This window comes from Microtus oregoni, unplaced genomic scaffold, assembly GCF_018167655.1.
Source record: "Microtus oregoni isolate MIOR12 unplaced genomic scaffold, Mior012 000091F_ref0000469, whole genome shotgun sequence".
NCBI classification, from domain to species: domain Eukaryota; kingdom Metazoa; phylum Chordata; class Mammalia; order Rodentia; family Cricetidae; genus Microtus; species Microtus oregoni.
Window position 1 is genome coordinate 1,183,290 of NW_024544600.1, and position 26,428 is coordinate 1,209,717.

General features: G+C 53.1%; 1 protein-coding gene across 1 annotated transcript; it reads left to right on the forward strand.

The window, feature by feature from the left end:
* The first annotated feature begins 359 nt into the window (after positions 1-359).
* Positions 360-25,745, forward strand: LOC121442313 (thyroid hormone receptor alpha). Its single transcript, XM_041643805.1, has 9 exons — positions 360-652; positions 12,773-13,128; positions 15,538-15,605; positions 16,378-16,478; positions 20,236-20,383; positions 20,988-21,193; positions 22,013-22,159; positions 22,659-22,917; positions 23,829-25,745. Exons 2-9 carry the CDS (start codon positions 13,076-13,078, stop codon positions 24,077-24,079), a joined length of 1,233 nt encoding a protein of 410 aa, XP_041499739.1. The 5' UTR covers positions 360-652; positions 12,773-13,075; the 3' UTR covers positions 24,080-25,745.
* Positions 25,746-26,428: the final 683 nt, after the last annotated feature.

Consider the following 26,428-nt stretch of genomic DNA (forward strand, 5'->3'; position numbering starts at 1 on the left):
GGTCACGCAGAGTTGCTTGGAGAGAAGGGACCCGAACTCTGAAACAAACTACCCCTAGCGTTTGGTATCTGGACTTTCTCCAAGCTTTATAAGGTACAGAGAGCTCCCCGAAACTTCCCCTCTACCCCGGGGTTCAAACCAGAAAACCCCCAATTCTCCCAGTGAGCGAAAGCTTTTTTTTTTTTTTTTTAACAAAATGACATCTTTCTCAAAATGTGTCACCGAGCTTCGCTCCTCGACGGAGCCTCAGAGCGGGAGGTGAGCGAGTCTGAGCTTGGTAGGGGTCAAGGCGTTCGAGAGTGACAGGGGGGCGGCCGGCCGGGGTCCCGGGGCGCGGCGGGGGACGAGGGGCGGGGGCCGGCGGCTGCGAGGCGGCCTGCAGGGAGCAGCCGTGAGCCGGCCGGGCGCGCGGAGCCGGAGCCCCAGCCGGAGCGGGGCGGGGGAGGGAGGAGCCAGAGCGGCCGCCGCCTCTGCCGGAGGAGCCGCGGGGCCGCCACACTCGCCCCCCGCCCCCCCCCGCGCTCACTCGCACTCACACCCCGGCGCTGGAGGCGGGCGGCCCGGGCCCCACCGGCCCCCCATGGACGCCCCCGGCACGGGGCGCTGAGACCCCCGCGTCGTTGCCCAACTCGGTTCAGCGCGCCAAGCCAAGGTAAGGAGGAGGGAGCGAGGGGGCATTAATATGCAAATGCATCGCGATTGATTATGCAAAGCCGCGGGTCTTCGGCCAGCTCGTAGGCGGGCTGGGGGCGCCCAGGGGGTTCCCGCCGCCGACCTCTGCCTTTCCGGGCACCCGGGTGACCCTGTCACGGCTGGAGAGCTAGCCACTTACGCCCTGGGGAAGGGAGGTGCTGTTAAGTGGTCGGTGGGCCCCGGGGTTCGCCCGTGGAGATGGCGTCTGGGCCTCCCCTTCGAGGGCCCGCCCGGCCTCTGTCCGGCCGGTCTGCTGCGCATTCCCGGGCTGGGCCCCGCTGCCTGCCGAGGCTCCCCCGCCCGCCGCGCCGCGGTTTGTTTACGGTGTGCCAGAAGCCTGTCGTGCCCCCCCCCCCCCCCAAGCCAAAGAGGCCGAACGGCCTTTGCAAAGCTGCCTCCAGCTACTGAGGGTAATGTGGGTGCGGCAGGGTGGGGGGGCTTGCATGGGCTGAGGGAGAGAGAAGTCCCCCTCCCCTCTCTGCCTTCCCAGTTGAGCATGGCTTTCTGGTTGCAACACTCCTAATTGCAAAAACGCGGCGGGTGGGGTGGGGTGGGGGGAATGTGAGCCTGTAGTAGTGGGGGTGTACTCGATGGTCCCTGGATGATTAGGAGAATTGCTGGCCTATGGTGGGGAAGAGAGGAAGGAATGGACCCGTGTTGTGTGTGAGTGTGCGTGTGCATGTGTGTGTGTGTGTGTGCATGCTCTCCCTGTGTTTCCCTCCCTTTGCAACGTGTCTCTGGTGCCCCTTTTCTGCGTAGGGCCCTCCCTTGTCCAGTGTGAAAGGAAGGCCTGGGAAGATGTCAAAGGCAATGGAGAGAGCCACCCATTTCAGGGACCGGAGCGCGGGGCGGGGGGCGGGGGGGGGGGGGGCGACGCACAGAAGGAGAGCCAGAGAAATGGGAGCCTGCCCCTGAATGCTGGCTCTGGACCCAGGAGGGGGAGGGGATAAAGGGGGCCATTGTCCAAGATGAAGGGGGAGGCAAAGGTGACATGCAGACACAGATATGCCCACACAGACAACCACTTGCACACCCAGGGACACCCAGGCAGATTCAAGGACAGGAGCTGCTGGACACACCCACATGGGGAGAAGGGAAGAGGAGGCTGCTGCTGCCTGGTGGAGCTCAGAGGGGTTGGACACACCCACGGGAGACCAAGAGCAGAGAGACAGCCTGTGCACATACCCATGCATAGGGTCACAGGGAGATGCTGTCACACACAGGGGCAAGGAGGAGTCGCTGTCACTATCTCAGGCATGCATGCGTGCATGCGTGCCTGCATACATAACAATTGCACACTGCCACGCAGTTACAAAAGACCCTGTCACTCACGAGCACACACACATGCGCTCACATGTGCGCAGTCATGCAGTCATCATTGCTTGCCATGACAGTCACTGTCAGTCAGTCAAACAGAAAACACAACTACACATCAATACATGTGTACACAACCTAGCAACAAGTATTTCCCTGGATTCATCTGTGGAGCCGAGGTTCTGTAGACAATAAAACCTCTGCTACCGAGAAAATCAAATTCGTCTGTATAGAAGGACTTTTCTGCATGATGGTGCAAAGCATGCATATATGGTCTCGTTACTGTCGGTTGTCATACCACCCAGTTACTAGACGGCAAGCTCCTTGAGACATGGGAGAATCTCTAGAAGAGCCCTGGATCCCACCCAGAGCCTAGCACAGTGTGTGCTCTGTAAACACGTGTTAATTGATTGACTGTGGGAACTTCGGGCACAGGTGCACTCCTTTACACCTCGTTTCGCAGGTGCAGGGGCCACGCACAGGGCTCTGGTTTGCAGTTACCGGTCCCACCTGGCAGTGTCCAGATAACCCACGCAGACAGACACATTGTAGCGGGACAGGAAGGCACTTAAATGCACACAATCTCAGACTATTCTCTCTGACTCCTTTCTATCTTCTAGGCTCAGCCACTGTGTAGCAATGGGCTCCCCCCCCCCCAACCCAGCTTTTAGAGGGACAGAGAAACAAGAGCAAAGTGGGTACAAGGGGGGTTCCAGAGGGCCGAGTCATGGGCCTGCAGCAGTGTCCAGTGACTTCTAACAGCTGGGATTGTCCTGGTTGCTGGGGGAGGGGTGTCTGGGGAAGAATTGGGAGTGGCTTTCTGGCCTTCTCTCATCCTTAGCCTTTAAACCAGTGGGGACCTGGCCGCCCCTGCTAGGAGTTATTTGGCTGGGCCTTTCCTGGGGACCCTTAGTTGTCCCCAGCTGAGTGCCTGCCTCCCACTGTGAATCTGCCCCTTTTCTCACCTCTGGCCCTCCTGTCCAAACTTGGAAGCTTTCCTCCAGAGAAGGAGGCTTATGCTGGCCAGTGTCTGTTTGAGTGAGGTGTATTTTTGACGTGGAATTTCTCTCTAACTCAGTCTTGTCTGTCTTTCTGTTGCTGTCTTGGGGTGTCTGACTCTCTCCTTGTGACTCTGCCAGTCTGTAACAAACTCTCTCTCTCTCTCTCCCCCTGTGCTTGTCTCCCTTTCTGCCACGGCCTCTTTCTCAGAGCTGGCAGCAACATTCTTCATATTTTTCCAGTTAATACTCAAATTCGGACTCTCTGGCCCGCCCAGCCTGCCTCTGGGGTCAGCAGGAGGTTGGGGGGGGGGGTACTCAGCTGGCTGCTCAGGACATCCTGCGCTTCCTTAATGCTGCAGCTGTGGCTGGCCAGCAAGTATTGGGGCTGGGAATGGGGAAAGGGAGGGGAGTAGGCTACAGCCTCTGTTGACCCCTCAAGCTGGCAGGCCCAGCTAGGGAACACCACTTCAGAGGGGTCACCGCAGGTTCAGGCTGCAACTCTTTAAGGAGACAAGGAGGAGACTCCTCCCCTAACTGACCCAGGCGGGAAAACCATGCCCCCCTCCACCCGTGCAGTGACAGGAGTTGGCAGGACCCAGTTGGGTCCACATTAGGACTCATGATGGCCTTTCTCCACACCCCTGGCAGCTGAGACCCACCTCAGAGATGTCCCAACAGCTGTATCTTAGCTTCAGCCTTGGTTCTGAGGGTACAGCTGTTTAGACTGTGCCAGTTTGGGGAGCGGGCTATAACCCACATGTGGGGACAGAAAGGGTGACTCTTTCAAGGAGGGAATTTGAACAGGGACTACTGGCACCAGAGACCCAAAGCCTGGGGGCAGGGGCAAGCATGCCTGGCTACGCTCCCTCTAGCCTTGGCCTGCTTGGATGAGAACATACTAGTAATGAGTCCATCATACAGTACTCATAGACGTCAACTAAAAGATAAATTGAGGTTTGTCACAGGGGATACGTAGCCAGAGGGAAGAACATTGTTCTACCAGGTCATATTCCAGGTCCCACGTTACTATGGTTAAAAGCGGGATTTTGTTGTTTGCTTTGGAGTTCAACTGCTTGGGTTTGAATCCTAAATGTCTCCCGCTAATTTGTGTAACCTTGAGAGGACTTAAATTTCCTTTTTGACTTATCTATAAACTAGAGATAATAATATCTATCTCATTTAGCTTTTGACATTTATAGTTGTTAAAATATATTAAATGCAGGCTGGGCGATGGTGGCGCACGCCTTTAATCCCAGCACTCGGGAGTCAGAGACAGGCGGATCTCTGTGAGTTCGAGACCAGCCTGGTCTACAGAGCTAGTTCCAGGACAGGCTCCAAAGCCACAGAGAAACCCTGTCTCGAAAAAAACCAAAAAAAAAAAAATATATATATATATATATATATATATTAAATGCGAGCGGGATGATAGTGGCGTATGCCTTTAATCCCAGCACTTGGAGGCATAGACAGGTGGATCTCTGAGTTCAAGGCCAGCCTGATCTACAGAGTGAGTTCCAGGGCAGCCAAAGCTACACAGAGAAACCCTATCTCAAAAAATAATGTTTGGGAAACTGAGGCAGGAGGATCAAGGCCGTTCACGTCCACCTCGAGAGAGGCCAGCCTGAGCTATGTGAGACATTATCTCAAACAGACAGGCACATATACAATGCTTTAAAGGTGCCCAGTTCATAGTGAGATATAGCAAATAGCACAAGTTTTGACTCCTAGAACTGGCTGGAAAGCCTGACAAAGGAAGAGCAGGAGTCTGAAGCCAGCCGTGGACACATAGTGAACTTGTGTCACCCCATCCCCCCCAAATGCACCCAGTTCATGCCCGGAGACCCTGGGATTTCTGGTAGAACTGTAGTAGCAATTTGGGTCTCCCAGACATTACAGGAATGGGGATGGAAGTGAGTGGGGAAGCAATGCATGTCCAGCCTCCTCACTGTTCATATAGCACCTTTTGCTTGCAGGTGTTTGATCTAACAAGAACTAAGAGCCCCTTCTAACCCTTGTCTTTTAATTTTTTAAAATATTTATTTATTTATTATGTATACAATATTCTATCTGTGTGTATGTCTACAGGCCAGAAGAGGGCACCAGACCTCATTTCAGATGGTTGTGAGCCACCATGTGGTTGCTGGGAATTGAACTCAGGACCTTTGGAAGAGCAGGCAATGCTCTTAACCTCTGAGCCATCTCTCCAGCCCCCCTTGTCTTTTAATTTAAAAGGAGCCTTTGGCATCTCAACCTGGGACACACCTCCTCAGCTAAAGGCACATGCATGAATGCTTGGGTGTCACTACATCTCTCTTGGGACAAGTCTGAGTGTTGAGACTTGTTGGAGAGAGAGAGAGAGAGAGAGAGAGAGAGAGAGAGAAACACATGCATGAGCAAAAGCAGTGTTATTGCCACAAGCCTAGGAACTCAGGAAGGGGGCAGCGCCCTTCCTCCTCCTTTGGGTACCATCATCCCAGCTACCTACCAGGACAGTCCTGGCTCACGGATGCCAGATTTCCCTGGCACACAGTGCCCATTAGTAAGAGGTGGTGGCAGGGAGGAAACTGAGATGTTAGGGAAGGACCAACACATAGCACCCGGAGAGCCTGGGTCTGTATTGGTGTCCCTTACTTGGCTGTGACTCTAAGAATCAGGATCCTCTTTCCCTCAAGCCCCTGCTCTTCAAGGTGAAGTAAGGACAATGAATGGGCCCAGTCATAGTGGAGGGACTTGGAGCCTTTGGTGTGAGAGACAGTCTCAATTCCAGTTCTCATGGCTGCTGGCTGTGGTGGCGCTTAGGGAACTTTGGAGCCTCTTGAGGGGAGGCAGGTGTGGTGTGTGGAAAGAATACTGGCTGGGAGTTAGGGGCTGGGTTTTTGCCATTCACCAGTTGTATAACTTGGGGCCTGGCTTTTTATTATATATTACCCACTTAGGTTAAGGGTTAAGAATATAATATTGGGCGTAGGGTTATAGCTCGGTAGCAGAACACTTTCTGGCATACATGAGATTCTAAGTTTGATCCCTAATACTGCAGGGAAAAAAAAAAAAAGACAAGACGCATAAGGCAAGATGGTAGCTTGTTCGGGTAGTGCCGCCTGGCATGGTAAGCTGTTCCTGTGGATTCTTCTCTCCTCCCCAGCCTGGCACATACCAGGCTGAGGATGCACGTGCCACCAGGAACCAGAGACAGTTCCGTCTCTCACTGAGACATCTGTGGATCTCCTGCAGTGGGACACGTGTCATGTCCTTTTGCCTGACAGGCAAGAGAGGGATACCAATAGGGTCCTTCTTCCTGTTTGTTCAGCGGGGTCAGAAGTTCACAGGTAGACAGGGAGACAAAATGGATATTATTGTACCCGGAAATACTGTCCTGCTCCTTTGCTTTGGTGGTGGGCTTTTGATCTGAAGAAGGGAGTCAGGATTTACAGGTTAATGCCAGAGGCACAGCCACACCCACTCAGGAGTGGCAAAGAGTGGCCGTTTGGGCCAAGCAGCCACCCACCTTCTCTTCCTCCTCCTCCCCTTCCTCTTGTAAGGAAGCAATGGACTTCTGGCTCCGAAGCCCTGGTTGCCTGTTTCATTTTCTCTTTTAGCAGGCATGGGAAGGAGGAGGGGACAAGCTTTGGGGACTCTCAGCATTTCCATACACATCAGTGAGTGGGTGTGTTGTGCATGCATCCATGTGAGAGTGTTTTGTGCATGTGTGGGCTGGGTAGGGCTCTGAATATCTCCTGGAACGGGTACTGGAGCCCTGTAGTTCTGCGCATGCGGGCTGAATGTGTGAGTCTGCACGTGTCCATGTGTGTGCCTGAGACTCAGCTGCATTTGCTCTGTTCTCGGTCTCTCTCTCTCTCCCCCCTCTTTTCTCTCTCTCTCTCTCTCTCCCTCCCTCCCTCCCTTCCCTTCCATTCTCTCCTTCCTTCCTTTTCTATTCTTTCCCTCCGCCCTCCCCCTCTATCTGTGTCGCCCCCCTCTCTGCCTCCCTCCCTCTGCCTCTGCCAGTTCTGACTGGGTGGGGGCTAGCTCTTGCCTCCCTGGGGTGCCCAGGAGAACATCCTGTCTTTCTTTCCCCTCTACCATTCCTTCCCTTCCCAGGTGATGTAGCTGCCAAACAACTTCTGCCTTCCAAGAGGGGAGTGTTGAGGGAGTACCCCCGAGCCTTGTGCCCATGATGCCATCTGCTGCTAGCGCCTTGGCCCCATGACATTCATGCCTCCAGCATTCAGCTGCCCCAGCTCCCAGCTCCAATTACCCCTCTACTGGGGGTGGGGTGGGGAGAATACACTATGCCCAGGGTTTTTTTGTTTGTTTGTTTGTTTTGTTTTTGTTTGGGGGGGGGCGGTCCTAATTCTGCCTTTCTGGTGACAGAATTCTTGCTGGTTTTTCTGAAGGGACTTGGGAAAGAGGACCTGAAATTCTGTGAGGACTGGGTGTATAGCCAACCATCACTAAGTGTGGAGGCTGGGCATAGCCAGAGAGGTGACCTCTAGACCTAGCACCCTGGATGCTTTATGGAATTAGCCTGGACTGGGGGAAGAGAGAGAAGCAAGTGGGCAAGGCGATGGGGAGTGGGTTGGGAGCACAGTCTTTGATGTCAATACTGGGCATCTGGCCCAAGACAGGGCTACTGTTTATGTCTTTCTGTCTTTGACCTGCAGGGGGGAGATTTCCTGTTATAGTCTTTGTGGTGGTGGTGGTGGGGGACGGACAGGGAGGATCCTTTGTTTAAGCAACCAGTCTCCCCCTCCTCGTAGTGCACATCCCCCAACTAATCTCCCATCCCTAGTTTTAAGGCCCACAGTAGCTAGGAAATCAGAAGGCCAGGTCACTGCTCTTAAGTTCCAGAGTGCTCAAGCAAGATCCCACCCAGAGGTGCTGCCTCTCTTGGTCCCTACCCCCACACCTATAAACTGCGCCTAAGTCTGTGTGTACTTCTCTGCCACAGAAACACCTGCCAAATAGTCCCGGCCTTCCCGCCTTCATTCTTTCCTGGCACTGGGATAGCAGAAAATTGGGTGGGGCAATCCTGCCCAATCCATACCTGAGAACAGAGCAGGGTAGGGGCCGGGGAAGGGGAAGGAGAGGCCCCAGTCCTAGGGAGGCATCTGTCCTGAAACATAGGGTATATGTTGCCACCACAGGTCCCCAATGGCCATAGATACCCCGAGCCAGTCTTAGGTCGGCGTTACTTGTGGGAACCCACGTTGGCACCGGGCACGTCTGCACACAGATACCTGTTTGCCTGTGCATGCCCGTGTGTGTTTGGGCTACAGTGGCTGCCCTGGCCTCTCCACATTACCCTTGATGATTCCATAGTGTGGGATCAGGACAGGTATGCAGGATGACTGGGAGTTGGGGTAGGGGGTTCCCCCCTCATCCTAGTAGCAAGCAGAGGGGAAGGGGAGAGGGCGGTGTGAACCTACCCACAGCACTATTAATAGCCCACATGCCAGGCCACCAAGAACCAGCTGTCACCGTGGAAACCATTTCTGTCCCCCCTCCCCCAGCTTCCATGGGGTGGGACTTAGGCAGGGCAGAAGCACCCCCCACCCATTTTTCTTTGTTACTTTCCTTTCTCCTTTTGTCTCTCTCTTTCATCTACCTCTCCCTTTATCTGCCCTGCCCATCTCACCCCTTCCTCTCCCGTCCTCATTGCTCCCTTCTTCCTTTCCCCCCTACTTCCTTGAAACCCCTAGCTCTACCCACATCTCTGCCTCATCTCTTTGTTCTTCTCTTTGTATTTTTCTTTCCCTTTTTCCCCATCATTCCCATTACCTGTCTCTTCCTCCCTTTTCTCCCCTTTACAGCTCCTCATTGCCTCTGTGTGTGTGTGTGTGTGTGTGTGCGTGCGGGCACATGTCCGTCTGTGTGTGTATGTGCGTGCGTGCGTGTGTGTTTGACAAGGATGGCTGAGCTTTCTTCAAAGCATTAAGGGCAAAGTTCAGGGGCCCCAGAAAGGAAGAGCCATAGCCCAGTACAGAGACTCAGAAGCTGCGTGCATACTACTTGCTGCTAGCCGGCTAGGGGCAGAGTCCCTGCTAGCAGTCTCAGGCCTCCTTTGGGCGGATCCCAGGGATCCACAGAACTGCGGAGTAGGAAAGGCGGCAGTGGGAACCTGGCGTAGTGCCTATGGATGCCGCATTGGCTTGTCCCTGTCCCCCCATTGCAGAATCACTTAGGCTTAATGAAATGCTTCCCCTCTATGGGCAACTTGCCCATGCTGCCACCCAACAGCTCTTATCGGACCAAGAAGGAGTGGGTGGCCAGGCTAATGGACAGGTGGGTCTTCCTGTCCTGCTGTCCAAATAAATGCCTGAACCCCGTTGCTTCACCCCCTCTGTCTTTGGGTCTGAACCCCTTTCCCTCCCCGCTGCAAAGAACGTGCTAGGTAGGAGCTGGAGGGTATTAAGCTGTACTCCAGGAAGAGGGAAGAGAGGCTGACCTTCAGGATGGTTATCCTTGACATAATACCCCTTCCCCACTAACCTTTTCCTGCCTGCAGCTCATGTAATTGGTGCCTTCCTGCATGCCGGGCCTCTGCCTGGGCTCTGGGTATCCATAGAGGCCCATAGGCGTCCTTGGAGAGGTTTATCAGGTGTCCCCAGGGGTTCTAGACTCTTGATAGGTGCCAGGCAAAAATGCTCTAAGAAGTGAGGATGGCACCTTGACACCTTCTTCCACTGCCAGGGGATAGCCATAACCTGGGCTACACCACCTGGCACCAGGGCACATTCAGCTCAGCACAGAGGTGAGACAGACAAGGACCCTGCCCCTCCCACTGTGGGCACGTGCAGTGCAAGCCCTTGGCAGTGCCCAGACACACTTGGAGTTAAGGCTGGGCCAGGGAGGAGAGAGGGGAAATAAACAGGGTAACTTAGGTTGGCACTGCCCCACGTCTGCCTTGTAGCAACTGGTAGCGGTGGGATGCTGGGGGGGAAGGGCACCTCCAGAGCTCTGGCCTGAGGCAGGAGCTTCCCATGCCACTGGTTCCTGCTGAGGTTCCCTGTCAGGCCCTGCCCACAGCTGCTAATACCCATTCCTACACACCCTGGCCTTCTTTGCCTGCCCCCAAGGCCTGTTCCCCAGGGCTGCCCCCTCTCTGCTTGCCCACTCCTGGGTCTGCCTCCTCCCTTCCCTGGGGGCGCTTGGGCCTCCGGCTGGCGAGTGGATTTTTCCAGCTTCTGTAAACAAGTGGTGGCAGGGTGCCAGGCGGGCAGGAGACAGGCGGGGGCAACACCGCAGCCAGGGTGTGCCAAGCACCGAGGCACAGTCGGGGCGGGGGTGGGGGGATGGAGAGGGAGACACCCAGACCCAAAGAGAGAGAGAAAGAAAGAGAAAAAGAGATTCAGGCAGGCAGACAGACAGACTGAATGAAGCCTTGCTGGGCCCAGACAGCAACGGGAACAAACTAGCCTCTCTTGTCCAGCTCCTTGCTGTTGCCCCTCTGTTCTAGCTAAAAGCCGTAGGCTCCAGTGCCCAGCCATGGGCATCCCCGCCCACTTCTCTTCCTCCCCCACCTCCACCCCTTAGGGCTGGCTACGCCATTATAAATTTATAACAGGAATTTCTCCACAAGCCAAGAAAAACTTGACCCACTTTCTTGATGGCTCCCTGGGCTAAGTCTCCCCACTCATCACCCCCCAGATTCCTGTCCAGTCCCCAGTGCCCAGTCCTGGTCGCGGGGGGGGGTGTCAGAGACAGTATGGCCCCCTCTTCTGTGGTCCTATTTTCCCCACCCCAGGGGCTTGCCTGGGTGCAGAGAGCCTGTCCTGCTGCCCTGCCCCTGCCCAGTGCTCTGCTTTATCTCTGCCCCCTCCTCTCACCCCAACTCCTTATCAGCTCATGGGGGTGGGGCGGGGGCCTAAGGCAAGGTCTCTGGTGCAGCAGCCAGGTGATGAAGTTGTCCCCCTCCCATATGCCCGCACCTGTCTGTGCACATGCGGACAGGATACCACAGGCCTGCAGCCAGAGTCACAGTGGGCAGCTCAGAGGAACTGGAGGTGGGCGCCTGCTCTGGCACTATCCTGGCTCCAAGCAGCAGACTAAGGCTAGAGCCATCCCTGAGCTTCCTGCTTCTTCGCCGCGTGAACTTGAGGGACTTGCCAAGCCTACTGAGACTCGGTTTCCCTACCTGGAAAGTTCGTTTTACTTTATTTTTTAATGTTATGCTATTTTGTTTTTGATATAGAGTTCACTGTATAGCCCAGACTTGTCTTGGATTTGTGACTGTCTGCCTGCCTCAGCTTCCTGAATACTAGAACTATAGGCAGACATTAGCAAACCTGGCTCCATCTGGGGGCAAAAAATTTTTTTTAAGGACAGGGTTTCTGGCACTCAAACTATGTGGCTGAAGATAACCTAGAACTTCCCCTCACCCCGTCCCAAGACATGGTTTCTCAATGTGTAGCCCTGGCTATCCTGAAACTTCTTGAAACTCCCTCTGTAGACCAGGCTGGCCTCAGACTCACTGAGATCCACCTGCCTCTGCTTCCTGAGTGCTGGGATTAAAAGTGTGTGCCACCACTGCCCAGCCAACATTGAATTTCTAATCCTCCTGCCTCTGTAGCTCCCAAGTGCTGGGAAGACATGCCTGCCTCTTCCTTCTGCACAGTTCTCGAGCCCCCTTCAGAAGGCAATCATATCTGCCCAGTCAACACCAGCAAAAATCACTTTCCTTCCTTCTCCCATCCTGGTGAACGGCAATCGATCGGCTAAATCAGCTCGTCCTCATCCTTAACTGGACACTGGGATTTGGAACTTGGTTTGAGAGATTTAAAAACCTTTCTTAAAGGGGTCAGGCATGGTGAGGCACACTCTTACTCCCAGCCGTCCAGAAGCAGAGACAGATGAATTTCTGTAAGTTCTAGGACAATCTGATATACATCGTGAGTTCCAGGCTAGCTAGAGCTACATTGTGAAACCTGGTCTCAAAAAAATAATAATAGCTGTGTGGTGGTGGCCCGTGCCTTTAATCCCAGCACTCGGGAGGCAGAGGTAAGCGGATCTTTGTGAATTCTAGGCCAGCCTGGTCTACAAGAGCTAGCTCCAGGACAGGCTTTGAGACAGAAAAACCTTGTCTCAGAAACAAACAAACAAATAATATCTTGGAGGGGTAAGAGTTGGGATTTTGTTCATGTACTGGAAGCGGAGAGAGTCCGTTCTCGTTCATTTTTGTTGTCTAGCTCCTTTAAGACACCAGCTTGGGGCTAGGGACCTAAACCAGAGGCAGAGGACTGGCCTAGCGTACAGAAGGCCCTGGGACCACCCAGAATTGCCCCGCCCCCAAAAGACACTAGTGTGAACATTCATCATCCCTATATGCTATGCCTCTGCCCCACCCTGCCTTTGTGGGAACCCCTCCCCATGCCTGTGCCGCGAGCTACTTGTCTCTGATCCCTCTTGCCCTGTAACACTGACAGATGCTAAGAAATCTTGGGTAAAGGGAGGTAACAATAGTTGATATTTAATAGGCACTCATAAAAGGCCAGGCATTTGTTTGAATGTGAGTATTGAGACTTGTTACCTGCTGCATAGATGACCTCATTCTTTCCCTTCATCCCTCCCTGTGTCTGGGGCCTGTGTTGTAGCTCTCCTGTCCCTGTGATATAAGGTTATTCCGGTCCTATTCCTGTACCTTCCCTCCATGCCCACTGCCATTTTGCTACAGGCCCCAGGAAGCTACTGAATATTTCCACTAACGGTTGCTCACTGACCCACCCCTATGGCAGCTTCTTACCCCTGCCTCTCCCTTCTCTCCACAGACATCTCCAGGAACGACAAGACACTGAAGACCTCCCAGATCCTAACCCAGTACCATTCACCAACCCGGCTTGCCCCTAGCTCTCCCACCTGCCACTCCCTGGCCCCTCCCACCACTCCCCTCACCCCTTTGGGGCGCAGGGCATGGTGTGAAAGGCTGAGTACTGAGGCGGGTACCATGGGTGCTGTGCCCTAGGGCCTGGGAGGCGGGGGGTGGGTGGCCTGTGGGCGTTGCAGGGGGGGGGCAGTGTGCCCACCCCAGTCTCTTGGCGTGCTGGAGGGCATCCTGGATGGAATTGAAGTGAATGGAACAGAAGCCAAGCAAGGTGGAGTGTGGGTCGGACCCAGAGGAGAGCAGGTAATGGACGGCATCTTGGTAGTACCTACTCATAGCATCAGACTCGGAGAGCTCTCTGGGCTTAAGAGAGCTGGTCTCCTTTAAATCTCCCTGAAGATGTACATGAGGCCAGTGGGCCTGCTGCCTGCCTTCGTCCAGGGACTGAGGGCATGTTCATGTGTCTCAGGGACATTAGGCGCTTGGCTTGAGAGGTGCTTACTTTGCAGGAGGAAGTGATAAGAAACAGAATCATTACAGGCAACAGACATGTGGTCCCTTCTTTGGTAGTGCCGGGTAGTCTCAAAGGCCCCCATCCTTCCCTCTCCGTTATTGCCCTCACTTGCACGTGTGTGATCTCCATGGCCCTAACATTTTCTTCTTCCGTCCAGTCCATTCACTGTCTGACCACAAGCAAGCATGCTCGTCCACAAGCCATGGTGCATGTAACATAACATTTCCGGGTACAGGCACCAATAACTGTTGGTCACAGCCCACACTTATTTTTGGAATCTATTGGAAACCCCACACACTCTTCCCTGTTCATGGTCCAAGGCGGGTCCTGCGATGGTGCTCCTCCCAGGAAGTGGAAGTACGTGTCAACCATGAAAGTTTTACTCACACGTGGAGGAGGCGTCACCTTGTACACACGACTTCAGACGGGTTACCTCTCGGCACTGCCCTAGATCAGTTCAGAGGGTCCGTGCCTTCCCGGTCCGCTCCAAGTGGCACAGGGCTCTGTCCCATTTGGCATGATATCCCCAGAGCTGGTACAGCCTGTGCGTATGGCCAGGGAAATAGTGGGGGTGGGGTGCTCTGGGGAGCAGTGTAGCTAGCCGTTGTCTAGGAGATCGGGTCCTAAGCCAGAAGGCCGGAAACTTGGCCAGGCAAAGCCCTTGTGTTCAAGACTGGTTCTTTGGAGGGGCAGAAATAGTGGATGGAGTTCGTGGTTGTGTAGGTGGGGTGAGCCCCGTTCCCCAAAGCCCTTGGTCCATGCTCAGACTATGAGACAGACTGTCACCATGTAGCTGTCACTTGCATCTGCTTTGTTTCCCTGCCCAGGCTTCTGGGCGAGCCTGCTCTAAGATCTTGTAAAAAAAAAAAAAAAAAAGTAGAAATGAGAATCCTAGTCCCTCAGAACGGAGGCACCTCGGCTCCTAGCCCTCCCCTCCCCCATGGCTATGTGCCACCTTGTGGCAGCGTGTGGAACTGCACCAGAGGCTCAGTCTGGTGACAGCCAAAGCCACCAGTTCGACTGGGATCTAAGTGGCCTGAGTTCGCCTGCACTCACACACTCTTACACACAAGGCAGGAGGCAAGCCTGACCTTCCAGCCCAGTCAGAGCCAGAGAGGGGTAATCCCCGAGGGGGGGGGGTGAAGCCCAAGGCTGTCCGTGACCGTGACCCTGGCCAAGGTCACTGTGTCAGTGTGTTGGGAGCTGTGTCAGGCCGTAGGAGGTGGGGCCCTGCAACAAGTCACACACAGGGTGGGTGTGGAAGGTTATACAATCCTTGCATGCGTAGAGGCTTATGTAACCTGTGTGTGCTGAAGTTACATAACACATATGTGGAAAACCTGGCAACATATATGTGCTGTGGCTGACAGTTGCTAATAATACCTTGCATGGAGCAGCCCAGGGTCCTGTTCCTGACTGGTTCCAGTGCTTGGCATCACAGGGCACAAATGGCACCTCAGTTTTCCGATTTGTTACATAGAGGCCGTGAACAGGGTGACCTAATATTTGCCGTCAGCATGGGTTATTCAGCGTGTGTACATGACCTAGTGATTAAGACACATGTTCACATGGGAGAGAGAGGTGGCACAAACAGGTGCCTGTCCAGGGGGTTCTGTAACACACGGGCACCTCCTACAAGTCATTTAATACATTAGAGGATGCCCTGAAAATCGCACGAATTTGTAGATCCTAAAGCTTATTGCCATACTTGGGTTTATCCTGAAGGCTGCATAGTTATTCGTGTGCGTGGGTGTCATATTGCAGATATATACTCTGTAAAGGTTACATAGCTTCAAGAATACTCCAAAGAGCATTTCAGCATATTTGGCATATATTTAAGGCTTAACTATGCGAATGTCCTCTAGACTGTGGGGGAAATGTGTATGTGTGTGTTGGGGGTGGGCTTTAGAACGTTGCTTGTATATGTGAGGCGTGTGTGTATTTTGGAGTCTCATAGCAATACTTGTCTTGTGCCGGGGCCCTAAACATGGTTTGGGCCCCATTTAAGCCCCTTATCTCTCCCATGCAGCTACCAGATAGCTAGACCCTCCTAACCTTTGTCAGCTGATGTAGGGGTGGGAGGTGGACTAAAGACCTAAGACAGAGGGAGCCAGGCATGGGGGGTTGTGGAAGCCTCTTAAATGAGAAGGGATTGGCCCAAGGCCACTGTGTGATTCTTCCCACTTTGCCCCATGCAGTGCCAGGTCACCAGATGGAAAGCGGAAAAGAAAGAACGGCCAATGTTCCCTGAAAACCAGCATGTCAGGTGAGCCTGGCTATACATGCCCCTCTCCCTGCCCTCACCCCTGCAGAACAGCATGTCAGGTGAGCCTGGCTGCACATGTCCCTCTCCCTGACCTCACCCCTGCAGAGCACACTTGCTTCCTCCAAGGCTGAGCCTGGACCCCCTCTGTCTAGAGGGAACAGCTTCCAGAACATGGGTTGGGTGTGTATGGGGGTGAGAATGGTGATTCAAAACATATCTTGGCCTTTAAGGAGAAATTAGATCAGGAGGGGCCCTTTCACCCTCCCATAACCTCCTCCTTGAAAGTTCTACCAGCCTTAGGGTGTCTGTTCTCCTAAGGTGGGGTGTTTCTTCTCTCAACTCCCCATACTTAGATGTAACAACAACAACAAAAAGCCCTAGCCAGGCCAAGTGCGGTGGCGCCCACCTGCAGTTACAGCTGTTTGGGATACTGACATAGCAGGATAACCTGAACCCAGGGGTTCAAAACCAGCCTGGGCCACATAGTAAGACCCAGGCTCAAGAATAAATGAATACATGGAAGGGGGGGGCACTGAATGGGCAGTCTAAAGAGTGAAGACTCTGAGTGTTTGAAGGGAAAGAGATGGACAGTCCTACCCCTCCGTCCCCCTCTATGTCTCCAGGACTTTTCCTTTCTGCTTTGAGATAAAGAACCCTTCAGTGAAGTTGGCCTAGGAGAAAAAGGAGGAAGGCAAAGTTGGGTGGGTACAGTAAAGTTCCTCCACCGGGCTCCGCACCATGCCCACTGCCTCCACCCTTTCCCCCTTCCCAGGGTATATCCCTAGTTACCTGGACAAAGACGAGCAGTGTGTCGTGTGTGGGGACAAGGCGACCGGTTATCACTACCGCTGTATCACTTGTGAGGGCTGCAAGGTATGGACGAGCCATCTCCTGTCCCTTCCCCATTGCCCAACCCCTGTGAGTCTCCACACCTGGCATGACAGTCAGTCTCTGTGAACATGGACCCTAGAGCCTACCTGTCATACCATGACAGTCTCTGTGAACCTGGACCCTAGAGCCTACCTGTCATATCCTTTCTCTTCCCATGCATTCATTCATTCATTCATTTGTTCATTCATAATCCTTTCATATGCTTAACCTCTCAAACCTCAGTTTCTTTATTTATAAAATGGGGATATTATACTGCCTTTGTCATAGAGTTAATAAGCAAATTAAATCAGATAATTCACCTGGTACCGCTTTACATAACTGTAGAGGGATGAAAAGGAGTATGGCAGAGATGGTAGCACACGCCTTTAATCCCAGCACTTGAAGGCAGAGATGGGTGAATCTCAATGAGTTCGAGGCCAGCCTGGTCTACAGAGCTAGTTCCTGGACAGCCAGGAATGTTACACAGAGCAACCCTATCTTGAAAAACTGAAAAAAGAAAAGTATGGGAGAGGTAAGAGTTATGACTGTGAGAGTCTCTAAAATAGTGTGGCTCCTCCCACCCTGCAGTCAGTGTGGCTCCTCCCACCTTGCAGTCAGTGTGGCTCCTCCCACCCTACAGTCAGTGTGGCTCCTCCCACCCTGCAGTCAGTGTGGCTCCTCCCACCCTGCAGTCAGTGTGACTCCTCCCATCCTGCAGTTAGCGTGGCTCCTCCCACCCTGCAGTTAGCGTGGCACCTTCCACCCTTGCAGAGTGCTAGGAATGAGGGGCGAGAATCCAAGAGTGGTACTGTGGTACTGCACACCTGTAATTCCAGCAGTTCGGAAACTGAGGCATGGAGATTATGAATTTACCTTGAGATATGGAGATATATATAGATCTAGATATATCGATATATAGTGGGTTATGGGTTAGCCTCATCTATATAGTCAGACGCTGTCTTTTGTAGCACAGTAGCACATGCCTTTAACTCCAGTGCCCTGGAGGCACAGGCTAGCTGATGCCTATGAGCTGAAGCCAACCTGATCTACGTAGTGAATTCCAGACCAGCCAGGACTACACAGTGAGAACAAAAAGAACAAAAAGAAAAAAAAAAAAGGCTAAGGGATACAGTATGTCAGTATGTACCCTACCCTCAAGCTACTAGCAGTCCACCAAAGAAGCAATCTACAAACAGGAACTACTGTCTTTCAAAATATGGATCCTAGAGGTCCGGCGAGATGGCCCTGTGGGGAAAGCGTTTGCTGCCTGAGCATGAGGGTGTGAGTTCAGGTCCCAGCTCCACATCAGAAACCAAGAGTGCAGCGTGTCTGCCTGCAATCCAAAACTGTGAGGCCAACAGGAAGATCTTTGGGGCTGCTGGCTAGCCAGTCTAGCTGGCCAGAAAGTTCTCTAGGGAGAACAATTGCAAAAGGAGATCAAAAGGGTGGAGAATGATTGAAGAGGACCGTAGGTGTTGACCTCTGGCCTCTGCATGTACGTGCACATATACACGTACACACACACACACACACACACACACACACATGCATGCGTGCGCACACACACACAGGGGTGTGTGACTCCTGGGCCACCTATAGCGCTAGCTATAATACAGATTCCCAAGCTGCATCTGCCCCCTACTTAGTCCAAACGTTATTGTGGTGAAGCCCAGGAATCTGCTGTTACCAAGTGTCCCAGGTGATCCCAGTGTACCTGAAAAGGTGAGAACCCGTGCTGAAGGGTCATGTTAGGGACCTTGAGGAAAAGACAACCAAAGGTTCTTTTTAGCAGAGGGTCAGAGGCCACAGACTTGGAAAAGCCTATTAGATTCAATCCTTTTCAACTTGTATGGCTTTTCCAGGACCTTCTGCAAATACAGGTCTTTCTAGAAAGAGATCACTTAAAAGTAAGTGAAACCAGGCATGGTGGTGCATGCCTATAGTCCCATATTCAGAAGACGGAAGCAAAATAATCAAAAGTTCAAGGCCCTCCTTAACTAAATAGTGGGTTTGAGGCTAGCCTGGGCTACATATCTCTCAAGGTGGCCAGCCAGTGGTGGTGGCACATACCTTTAATCCCAGCACTTGAGAGGCAGAGTCAGATGGATCTCTGAATTTAAGGCCAGCCTGGTCTACAGAGTTCAAGGCCAGGGCTACACAGAGAGACCCTGTCTAGGAAAACAAAACAAGACTCTCCTTCAAACTAACACACAAAGGCATTCACACACAATGCAGAAACTTAAAGATTCTCTCTCCTACTGTCAACCAAACCAAAACCAGTTGAGATTCTAAGTTTCAAAGCAGTATTCCAGGAAATAATAGTAGCAACAAAGCCGAGAACAAGGATCCTTAGCTCCAAGGACAACTGGGTTCCAGGGGAACATCCTCCAAAGACAGAGGTGCCCTATCTCCACGTCTAGAGTTGGTTTTGTAGGTCCATACTGATGCCTAGGAGGGTGTATCTTGGTTCTGTGATTTTAATTCACTCTAGGTCTGGACTCTCAGACCTTTTATTTTTTTTTAAAATTAATTTATTGGGGGCTGGAGAGATGGCTCAGAGGTTAAGAGCACTGGCTGCTCTTCCAGAGGTCCTGAGTTCAATTCCCAGCAACCACATGGTGGCTCACAACCATCTATGATGAAATCTGGTGCCCTCTTCTGGTCTGCAAGCATACATGCAGGCAGAATGCTATATACATAATAAATAAATAAATCTTAAAAATAATAATTTATTTAACTTTATGTGCATTGGTGTGAGGGTGTCAGATCCCCTGAAACTGGAGTTACAGACAGTTGTGAGCTGCCATGTGGGTGCTGGGAGTTGAATCCGGGGCCTCTGGAAGAGCAGCCAGTGCTCTTAACTGCTAAGCTATCTCTCCAGCCCCTGGACTCTCAGATCTTAATGTCTTCCACAGAAGGCCCAATCGTGGCATCGAAATTAAATATAACATGCATGAAAGGCACATACATGCCAAGGGTACATCACATGGTAAGGATCAACGGGAATCAGCACTTTATGTTGCCATCATTCTGATTCTTCAGGTTTTTTTCATTTAAAACAAAGACTAAAGCAACAAATTGGAAAAAAATGAAAAGCTATTAATGTTCCCAGTCGGTGCATTTTCTTGAATATTGATCTTCCTATTTCATAAATCCCATCTGCACAGACAACAGGCAAAATATTGTACATGAGGATGCTTTTGGGGTCAGCATTGCTTTTAGAGTCATTAAACAAACCAGGCAAGCTATTAATTGGACTCCCTAGGACTGGCAGTGTAGCTCTTCGGGTTGAGTGCTTGCTCGGTAGGCACAAACCCTGGGTTCCAGCTGAACTCCACACACACCAGCTGTGGTGGCACTCCAGAGCTCAGAAGTTCAAGGTCATACTTGGCTCCGCAGTGAGTTTGAGACCAGCCTAGGGTACAGGAGACTCTGTCTTGAAAATATATATGATACAGATTTTAAAATGATTTAAAGTAGCCTTCCAAGGTCTCATAGCACCCACACCAGCCCAGGCCTACCGCTGCCTACCCCACTCATTGTTCTGCCGCCACAGACATTCCTCGTCCCTCTGCAGCCTGAGGGAAGGGCCTGTATTTCTCAGATCCTTTGGCCTGGTAGGACCCAGCAATAGTCACCCTAAAGTGGGTGCCAGGAGACACTTGCTTCCCTGGCCCCACCCCTACTCAGTGAACTCTGTGGTTGGCTCCGGAGAGGAAGTCACAACGGTGAGACCCTGCCCCATATGCCCCCACCCTAGGGCTTTTTTCGCCGCACAATCCAGAAGAACCTCCATCCCACCTACTCCTGCAAGTATGACAGCTGCTGCGTCATCGACAAGATCACCCGGAACCAGTGCCAGCTGTGCCGCTTTAAGAAGTGCATCGCTGTGGGCATGGCCATGGACTGTAAGAGGCACCCTTGGGGCAGTGGAGTCAGGCAGCTGTGGTGGGGCTGAGCGCAAGGGTGGTGGGTGGATCCTGGGAACCTTCAGGGCGGACTGATAGCCAGTCCGCAGGCGCTGTTGGAGCTTCTTCAGCCGGTAGCCCGCCTCTTAAAGGCTATTGGCTGAAGGAACTCCCACAGCAAGTCCAGGTCAGGTTGTAAGATTGTAAAGTCTTAATCTCAGATTTGGGATCTGGTGCCCTCATCCCAAAGGAAATGAAATGTAGGCTTGATGCATCTTGCCTTTTGAAGACCTTAGAGAGGGAGCTGTTGAGTAAAAATTTCTAAGCACCCAACCTAGTAGGGTTCCTGCAGGCCGTTTTTCTCAACTGTGGGTTGGGTAGCAGGGTCAGCTAGCAACTCCTTACTCCATAGCTCAGACCAAGACATGTTATCCCTTGGGCCAGCCTACTTAGAGTTGACTTGGTCCCAGTGATCAAGCATGGCTTGTATTGTGCCACCTTATTGCTAAGTGATTTGGGAAGTCACTTGACCTTTGTACTTGGACAAGCAATTTCTGAGCACCGTGGGGGATTGCCGTGCAAAGTGTCTTTTGTCTGTCCACAGTGGTTCTAGATGATTCGAAGCGGGTGGCCAAACGCAAGCTGATCGAGCAGAACCGGGAGCGGAGGCGAAAGGAGGAGATGATCCGATCACTGCAGCAGAGACCAGAGCCCACCCCTGAAGAGTGGGATCTGATCCATGTTGCGACGGAGGCCCATCGCAGCACCAATGCCCAGGGTAGCCATTGGAAGCAGAGGCGAAAATTCCTGGTAAGAAAGCATGCGCAGTGAGAGCGCAGAGGCTTGCCTCTCCCGGCGGCTGGTGCTCCTTGGCGCTCCATACCGTTCGGCAGTTCGCATTTTCTGCGCCTGTAACGTGCCTTTGCTCTCTGGAGCCTGTCTGTCCCATCCAGTGGGGCGCTCCATGACAACCAGGGCTTTTTCTTCTTCTGAATTCCAAGGCAGAGCTAACCCACGGGGGCTGAGGACTTAAATCAACACAGCAGTATTTGGGGGCACTTACAGGGCTCTAGGCATTGTGTTGAACCCTCAGCGAGGTGACTGCCAAGTGGATGGTTAGACTGGAAGGAGATGAACTACTGGGGCCTGGTTCCCCGATACAGTATGCTAAGGGATGGAAAATACACGAAGATAATTTCCCCAAAGCCACGCAGATGTGTTTGTAAACGACCGGTTGTGTGACTCTGGTCATACTACTTAGCTCTGCTGGCTTTTGTCTGTGAAGTGCTGGTGACTCTGCCTTCCATATACATTTGTGGTGAGGACTAAAAGGAACTCTGTAGAATAGGTACATGTACAGCCAGGTGTCATGTTGTCAGCCATTATGGCTGTGTTTTTATTACAATTTATTAACTAATATTCTCACTATTATTAGTATTGGCAAATCTGAAATGCTCGCTCTGGACTGTCCTCTTCCCCAAAGTTGAAAGAAACCTTGAGGGCTGGAACACAGTCAAGGCTGGGACTTTCCCCCCAAGCTGCCTTGGAGCTCCCCCTGGTGGACAGGGAGTCTCAGTGAGGGATTGCAAGGGGTCTGCAGCCCCAGCTGACCCTCCTCTCTCCCTCTAGCCGGATGACATTGGCCAGTCACCCATTGTCTCCATGCCGGATGGAGACAAGGTAGACCTAGAGGCCTTCAGCGAGTTTACCAAGATCATCACCCCGGCCATCACCCGTGTGGTGGACTTTGCCAAAAAACTGCCCATGTTCTCCGAGGTGAGCAGCAAACGGAAGGAGGGACTTGCTAGAGGGAACCCAGAGTCACTCCCAGGTCACACAGTCTCACTGGGGAGTCCTCTGATGGGCTCTGGACTGAGGGTTTGATTCCTGTAGCAGACTAACAGTGATTTAGCATGTGAGTGTATGTGCTTGCGTATACACACACACACACACACACACACACACACACGCACACACGCTCCTAGAGTGACCATTTTACCTCCAGGCAGCATGACTCATCGCTTCATTCTGCGTAGCACTGACTGGAAATAGGCTTCTGTACTAGCTGTGGGACCTTGGCCAAGTCACCTGGGTGCCCTGTGCTTCAGTGTTTTGAAGAGGACTGGGAGAATGATGGGACCTCACTTTTAGGAATACCTGTGAGGCTTAAGTGCAGTAGTGCATAGGTGGGCGTGGCCCAGCAAAGAGGTGGGGGGGGGGATTGTGGGGCATAGGGAGGCTGTACTGAGCAGTCTGTGGTCCTGCTGTTCCACAGCTGCCTTGCGAAGACCAGATCATCCTCCTGAAGGGGTGCTGCATGGAGATCATGTCCCTGCGGGCAGCTGTCCGCTATGACCCTGAGAGCGACACCCTGACCCTGAGTGGGGAGATGGCGGTTAAGCGGGAGCAGCTCAAGAATGGCGGCCTGGGTGTAGTCTCTGACGCCATCTTTGAACTGGGCAAGTCACTCTCTGCCTTTAACCTGGATGACACGGAAGTGGCTCTGCTACAGGCTGTGCTGCTGATGTCAACAGGTATCTGGCCACGGCTGGGAGGTCCCAGAAATTCTCAGGGGCTCTAGAGTTTATCTCCACCCTAGGCTTCTTGCTTGCCCCCTTCGTTAATCTTGCATTGGCACTCTTATCTCTACACTCCTGCTCCTTCTCTGTAACCCAATCCATCCTCTGACCCCGAGTCCATGCTCTGTTATTTTATTTTTTTAATTAATTTTTTTTGCTCCTATGTTTGATCTCCAGACTATTTATTGCCTTTGCCCTCCAGCCTACTCTGTGCGCCTGTTCCTCCTCTTGTCTCCAGTTTTCCTCTCTTCCCATGCCATCTCTCTGTTTCTCTGTCCTCCTTATGGATCGCTTCATACCCTAGTGCCCCTCCTTGAGCCCCAGTCACCTCTTTCTGCTAGGTGGCTGCTCATGGACCCATGTCCCTCAGTGCTATTTTTTTTTATAATTTATTTATTTTTATTTTATATGCACTGGTGTTTTGCACACATGTGTATGTCTGTGTGAGGCTGTCAGATCTTGGAGTTACAGACAGTTGTGAGTTTCCATTTGGGTGCTGGGAATTAAATCCAGGTCCTTTGGAAGAACAGCCAGCCAGGGCTCTTAACCACTGAGCCATCTCTTCAGCCCCTTTTTATTTATTTATTTTTTTATTATTTTTTTTCTTTCTGAGACAGGGTTTTGTAGTTCTGGCTGTCCTGGAACTCCCTCTGTAGACCAGGCTGGCCTCGAACTCAGAGATCCGCCTGCCTCTGCCTCCCAAGCGCTGGGGTAAAGGCGTGAGCCACTCCTGCCCAGTCCTGTTTTCTTCCCCGATCTCGCCCAGCCTCCCGGCCTCAATGTCCCTCCATGCCCTCCCGAATGTTCTTGCCCGTGTTTTCCCCAACCCCCCCCCCCCCCAACACTCATGCCTTCCCTCCTTGCAGACCGCTCCGGCCTGCTGTGTGTGGACAAGATTGAGAAGAGTCAGGAGGCGTACCTGCTGGCCTTTGAGCACTACGTTAACCACCGCAAACACAACATTCCACACTTCTGGCCCAAGCTGCTGATGAAGGTGACTGACCTCCGCATGATCGGGGCCTGCCACGCCAGCCGCTTCCTCCACATGAAAGTCGAGTGCCCCACCGAACTCTTTCCCCCACTCTTCCTCGAGGTCTTTGAGGATCAGGAAGTCTAAAGCCTCAGGCGGCCAGAGGGTGTGCGGAGCTGGTGGGGAGGAGCCTGGAGAGAAGGGACAGAGCTGGGGGTTGAGGGAGAACCCCCCCACCTCTTCTCTCCTTCCTCCCATCCTTGGATAGCTGCAGCTCCCATACACCCCTGCACTGCCCAGTCCCCCTCAGAACCTCCAGCCCTCCGACAGGGCAACAAATGAACTTGCTATGAAAGACAGTGTGGGAGACTGGGACCTAAGTCCTAGAATTTCTGGGACCCTCCCCCCCCCCAGCCTCTAAGGAACTAGGGGAAGGGAGGAAGAACTGAGAGGGACGAGCCATCCTGATTGTAGGGTCAGGAGGAATGAGGAATAGGGGCAGATGCCCTCACTCACCCCTATACACACAGGAGAGCCCTGCCAAGTTCCTTGGCCTAGATTTCCCTTCAGGCCACAGGTCTCTACTTCCCCTAATACCTGGGTCCTAGGTGCAAAGGACGGCTTGGCTTGGTTTGGCTCCTCCCCTGGAGGCTAAAAATGGTCGTCACCCTAACTGCACTTTGGAAAACCAAGCGAGGGGAGAATATAAATGAAGAAAAACTAGACAGAAAAGAAAAAAAAAGACAAAAAAGAGAGCGTTAGAGAGAGAGAGAGACATAGAGAGATGATATTAAGTTATTAGCTGAGGCTGGCCCAAGGGGAAGGACCCCCCCCTTCCCACCCCCATGCACTTTGAGAGCTGCCCTTCCGACCCCCAGAGAGATGCCCCCAGCAGACCTCCAAGGCTGCTGGTTCGAGCTGTGGAGCTGTGAGGTGACACAACAGGGTCCTGGCACCCCCCTTGCCTTGCCCCCACCCCTGTGCCCCTTTGGCACTGCACCCCAGTACTTCCTCTGCTCTCTGCCACTCGTGCCCGCTGAGTTCCATCTACCTCTCACGCTGGATGCCAGCTGGCCCCTCACCAGCCTGCCCTGTTGCCCACACAGCTCCCCTTTCAAGTGCCCAGCCCCAGGGGCCTCCTGTCCCCCTCCTGCTATACCTTGGCACCCACACACAGGAAAAACTGTGGCCCAGGCTCCTTCCCTCCTCATATCCTGCAGTATTAGCTACAATCCAGATGCTGCTGCATGGGGGGTGGGGTGGACGTGTGTCTCCCAGAACCTCCGCCCCTGTGGGACTCCATTTCCTGTCTGTTCTCTGGGCTCCCTTTGCCCTCCGTACTGACTCCCACTTGACGCACTAAGCCAGACGTAGGGCAGGTTGGCGTGCAGCGGGAGTGTTTCTGTCAGTGGCACTTAGGGGCCCAGGGGAGGAGGCAGTTGGCACTCCTCCGGTTTTTTTTGAAGCTCTTTAGGCCAGCCACCCCTCTGCCCCTGGGAACCCGCTCCCCTCTTCTTTTCTAATTCAGGGACTTTGGCTTGAGCCATCTCCCACCCTCTGGTGAGGAGTGCTCTGTTGGTCTGCCCTTGGGTGAGCTGCCCTCCTCCTCCTTCTCCTCCCCTTGGCTACAGCCCACTCCTCTGCAGAGAGAGAGGGCGGGAGGAAGTGGCCCTCCCACGAGTGGGAGGGAAGGGAGGAAAGGGAGAAACAGAGCAGACCAGTGGCCCTGGGCTCAGGGCTGCATGTCGGCAGGGATGGATGGGTGGACATAGATGCCCCCCGGAAGCCATTGGGGAATGACTGGGGCAGGGGGCGGGGGAGGGGGTGCCAGGGCTTCCTGCGCTTTGCACTATTGGGGCAAAAATGTCTTAAGCAGTGGGGAACCTGCCACCCTACTCTGACCCTCAGCCTGCCACAGCCCCTACACACACACACACACACACACACACACACACACACACACACAGAGGAAGGCAATGCTTTTCTGTCCCCAGGGCAGTGTCCTCTGCCACTGTTCAGGTGTTCCAACTGGGCAGAGGGCCTGGAGGAGCACCTCCTGTCACCTGTGCATGTGCCTGCCCCACCCCTTGGGGCCCCTGGGCCACCTGTGCTATCTTTATCTCTATCCTCTTTCTCTCTCCTGGGGTACTGATTTCCATATTCCTCCAGTCCCATGGGTAAACCCTCTCATACCCCCCCCCCCCCCATACCTGGGGGCCCAGTGGAGTTCCTGACCTGCCTGCTGTCTCCCTTCCCCTGGCTCCACTCCTCCCTTTCCATTCCCATTCTCAGCCATGGGCATGGCCTCTTACAGGCACTTGGGAATCCCTCCCCTTCCCCAAATCATATGAGCTGTGAGCCCCTTCCCCTCGGCCCTTCCACTTCCCCTCAGTGATGTGGAGTGTGTGTGTGTGTTCCTGTGTGTGAATGTATGAGTGACTACGTTGTGGGGAGGAGCCAGAGAGACTCAGGAGTGCCACGCACCTGTTCTAGAGA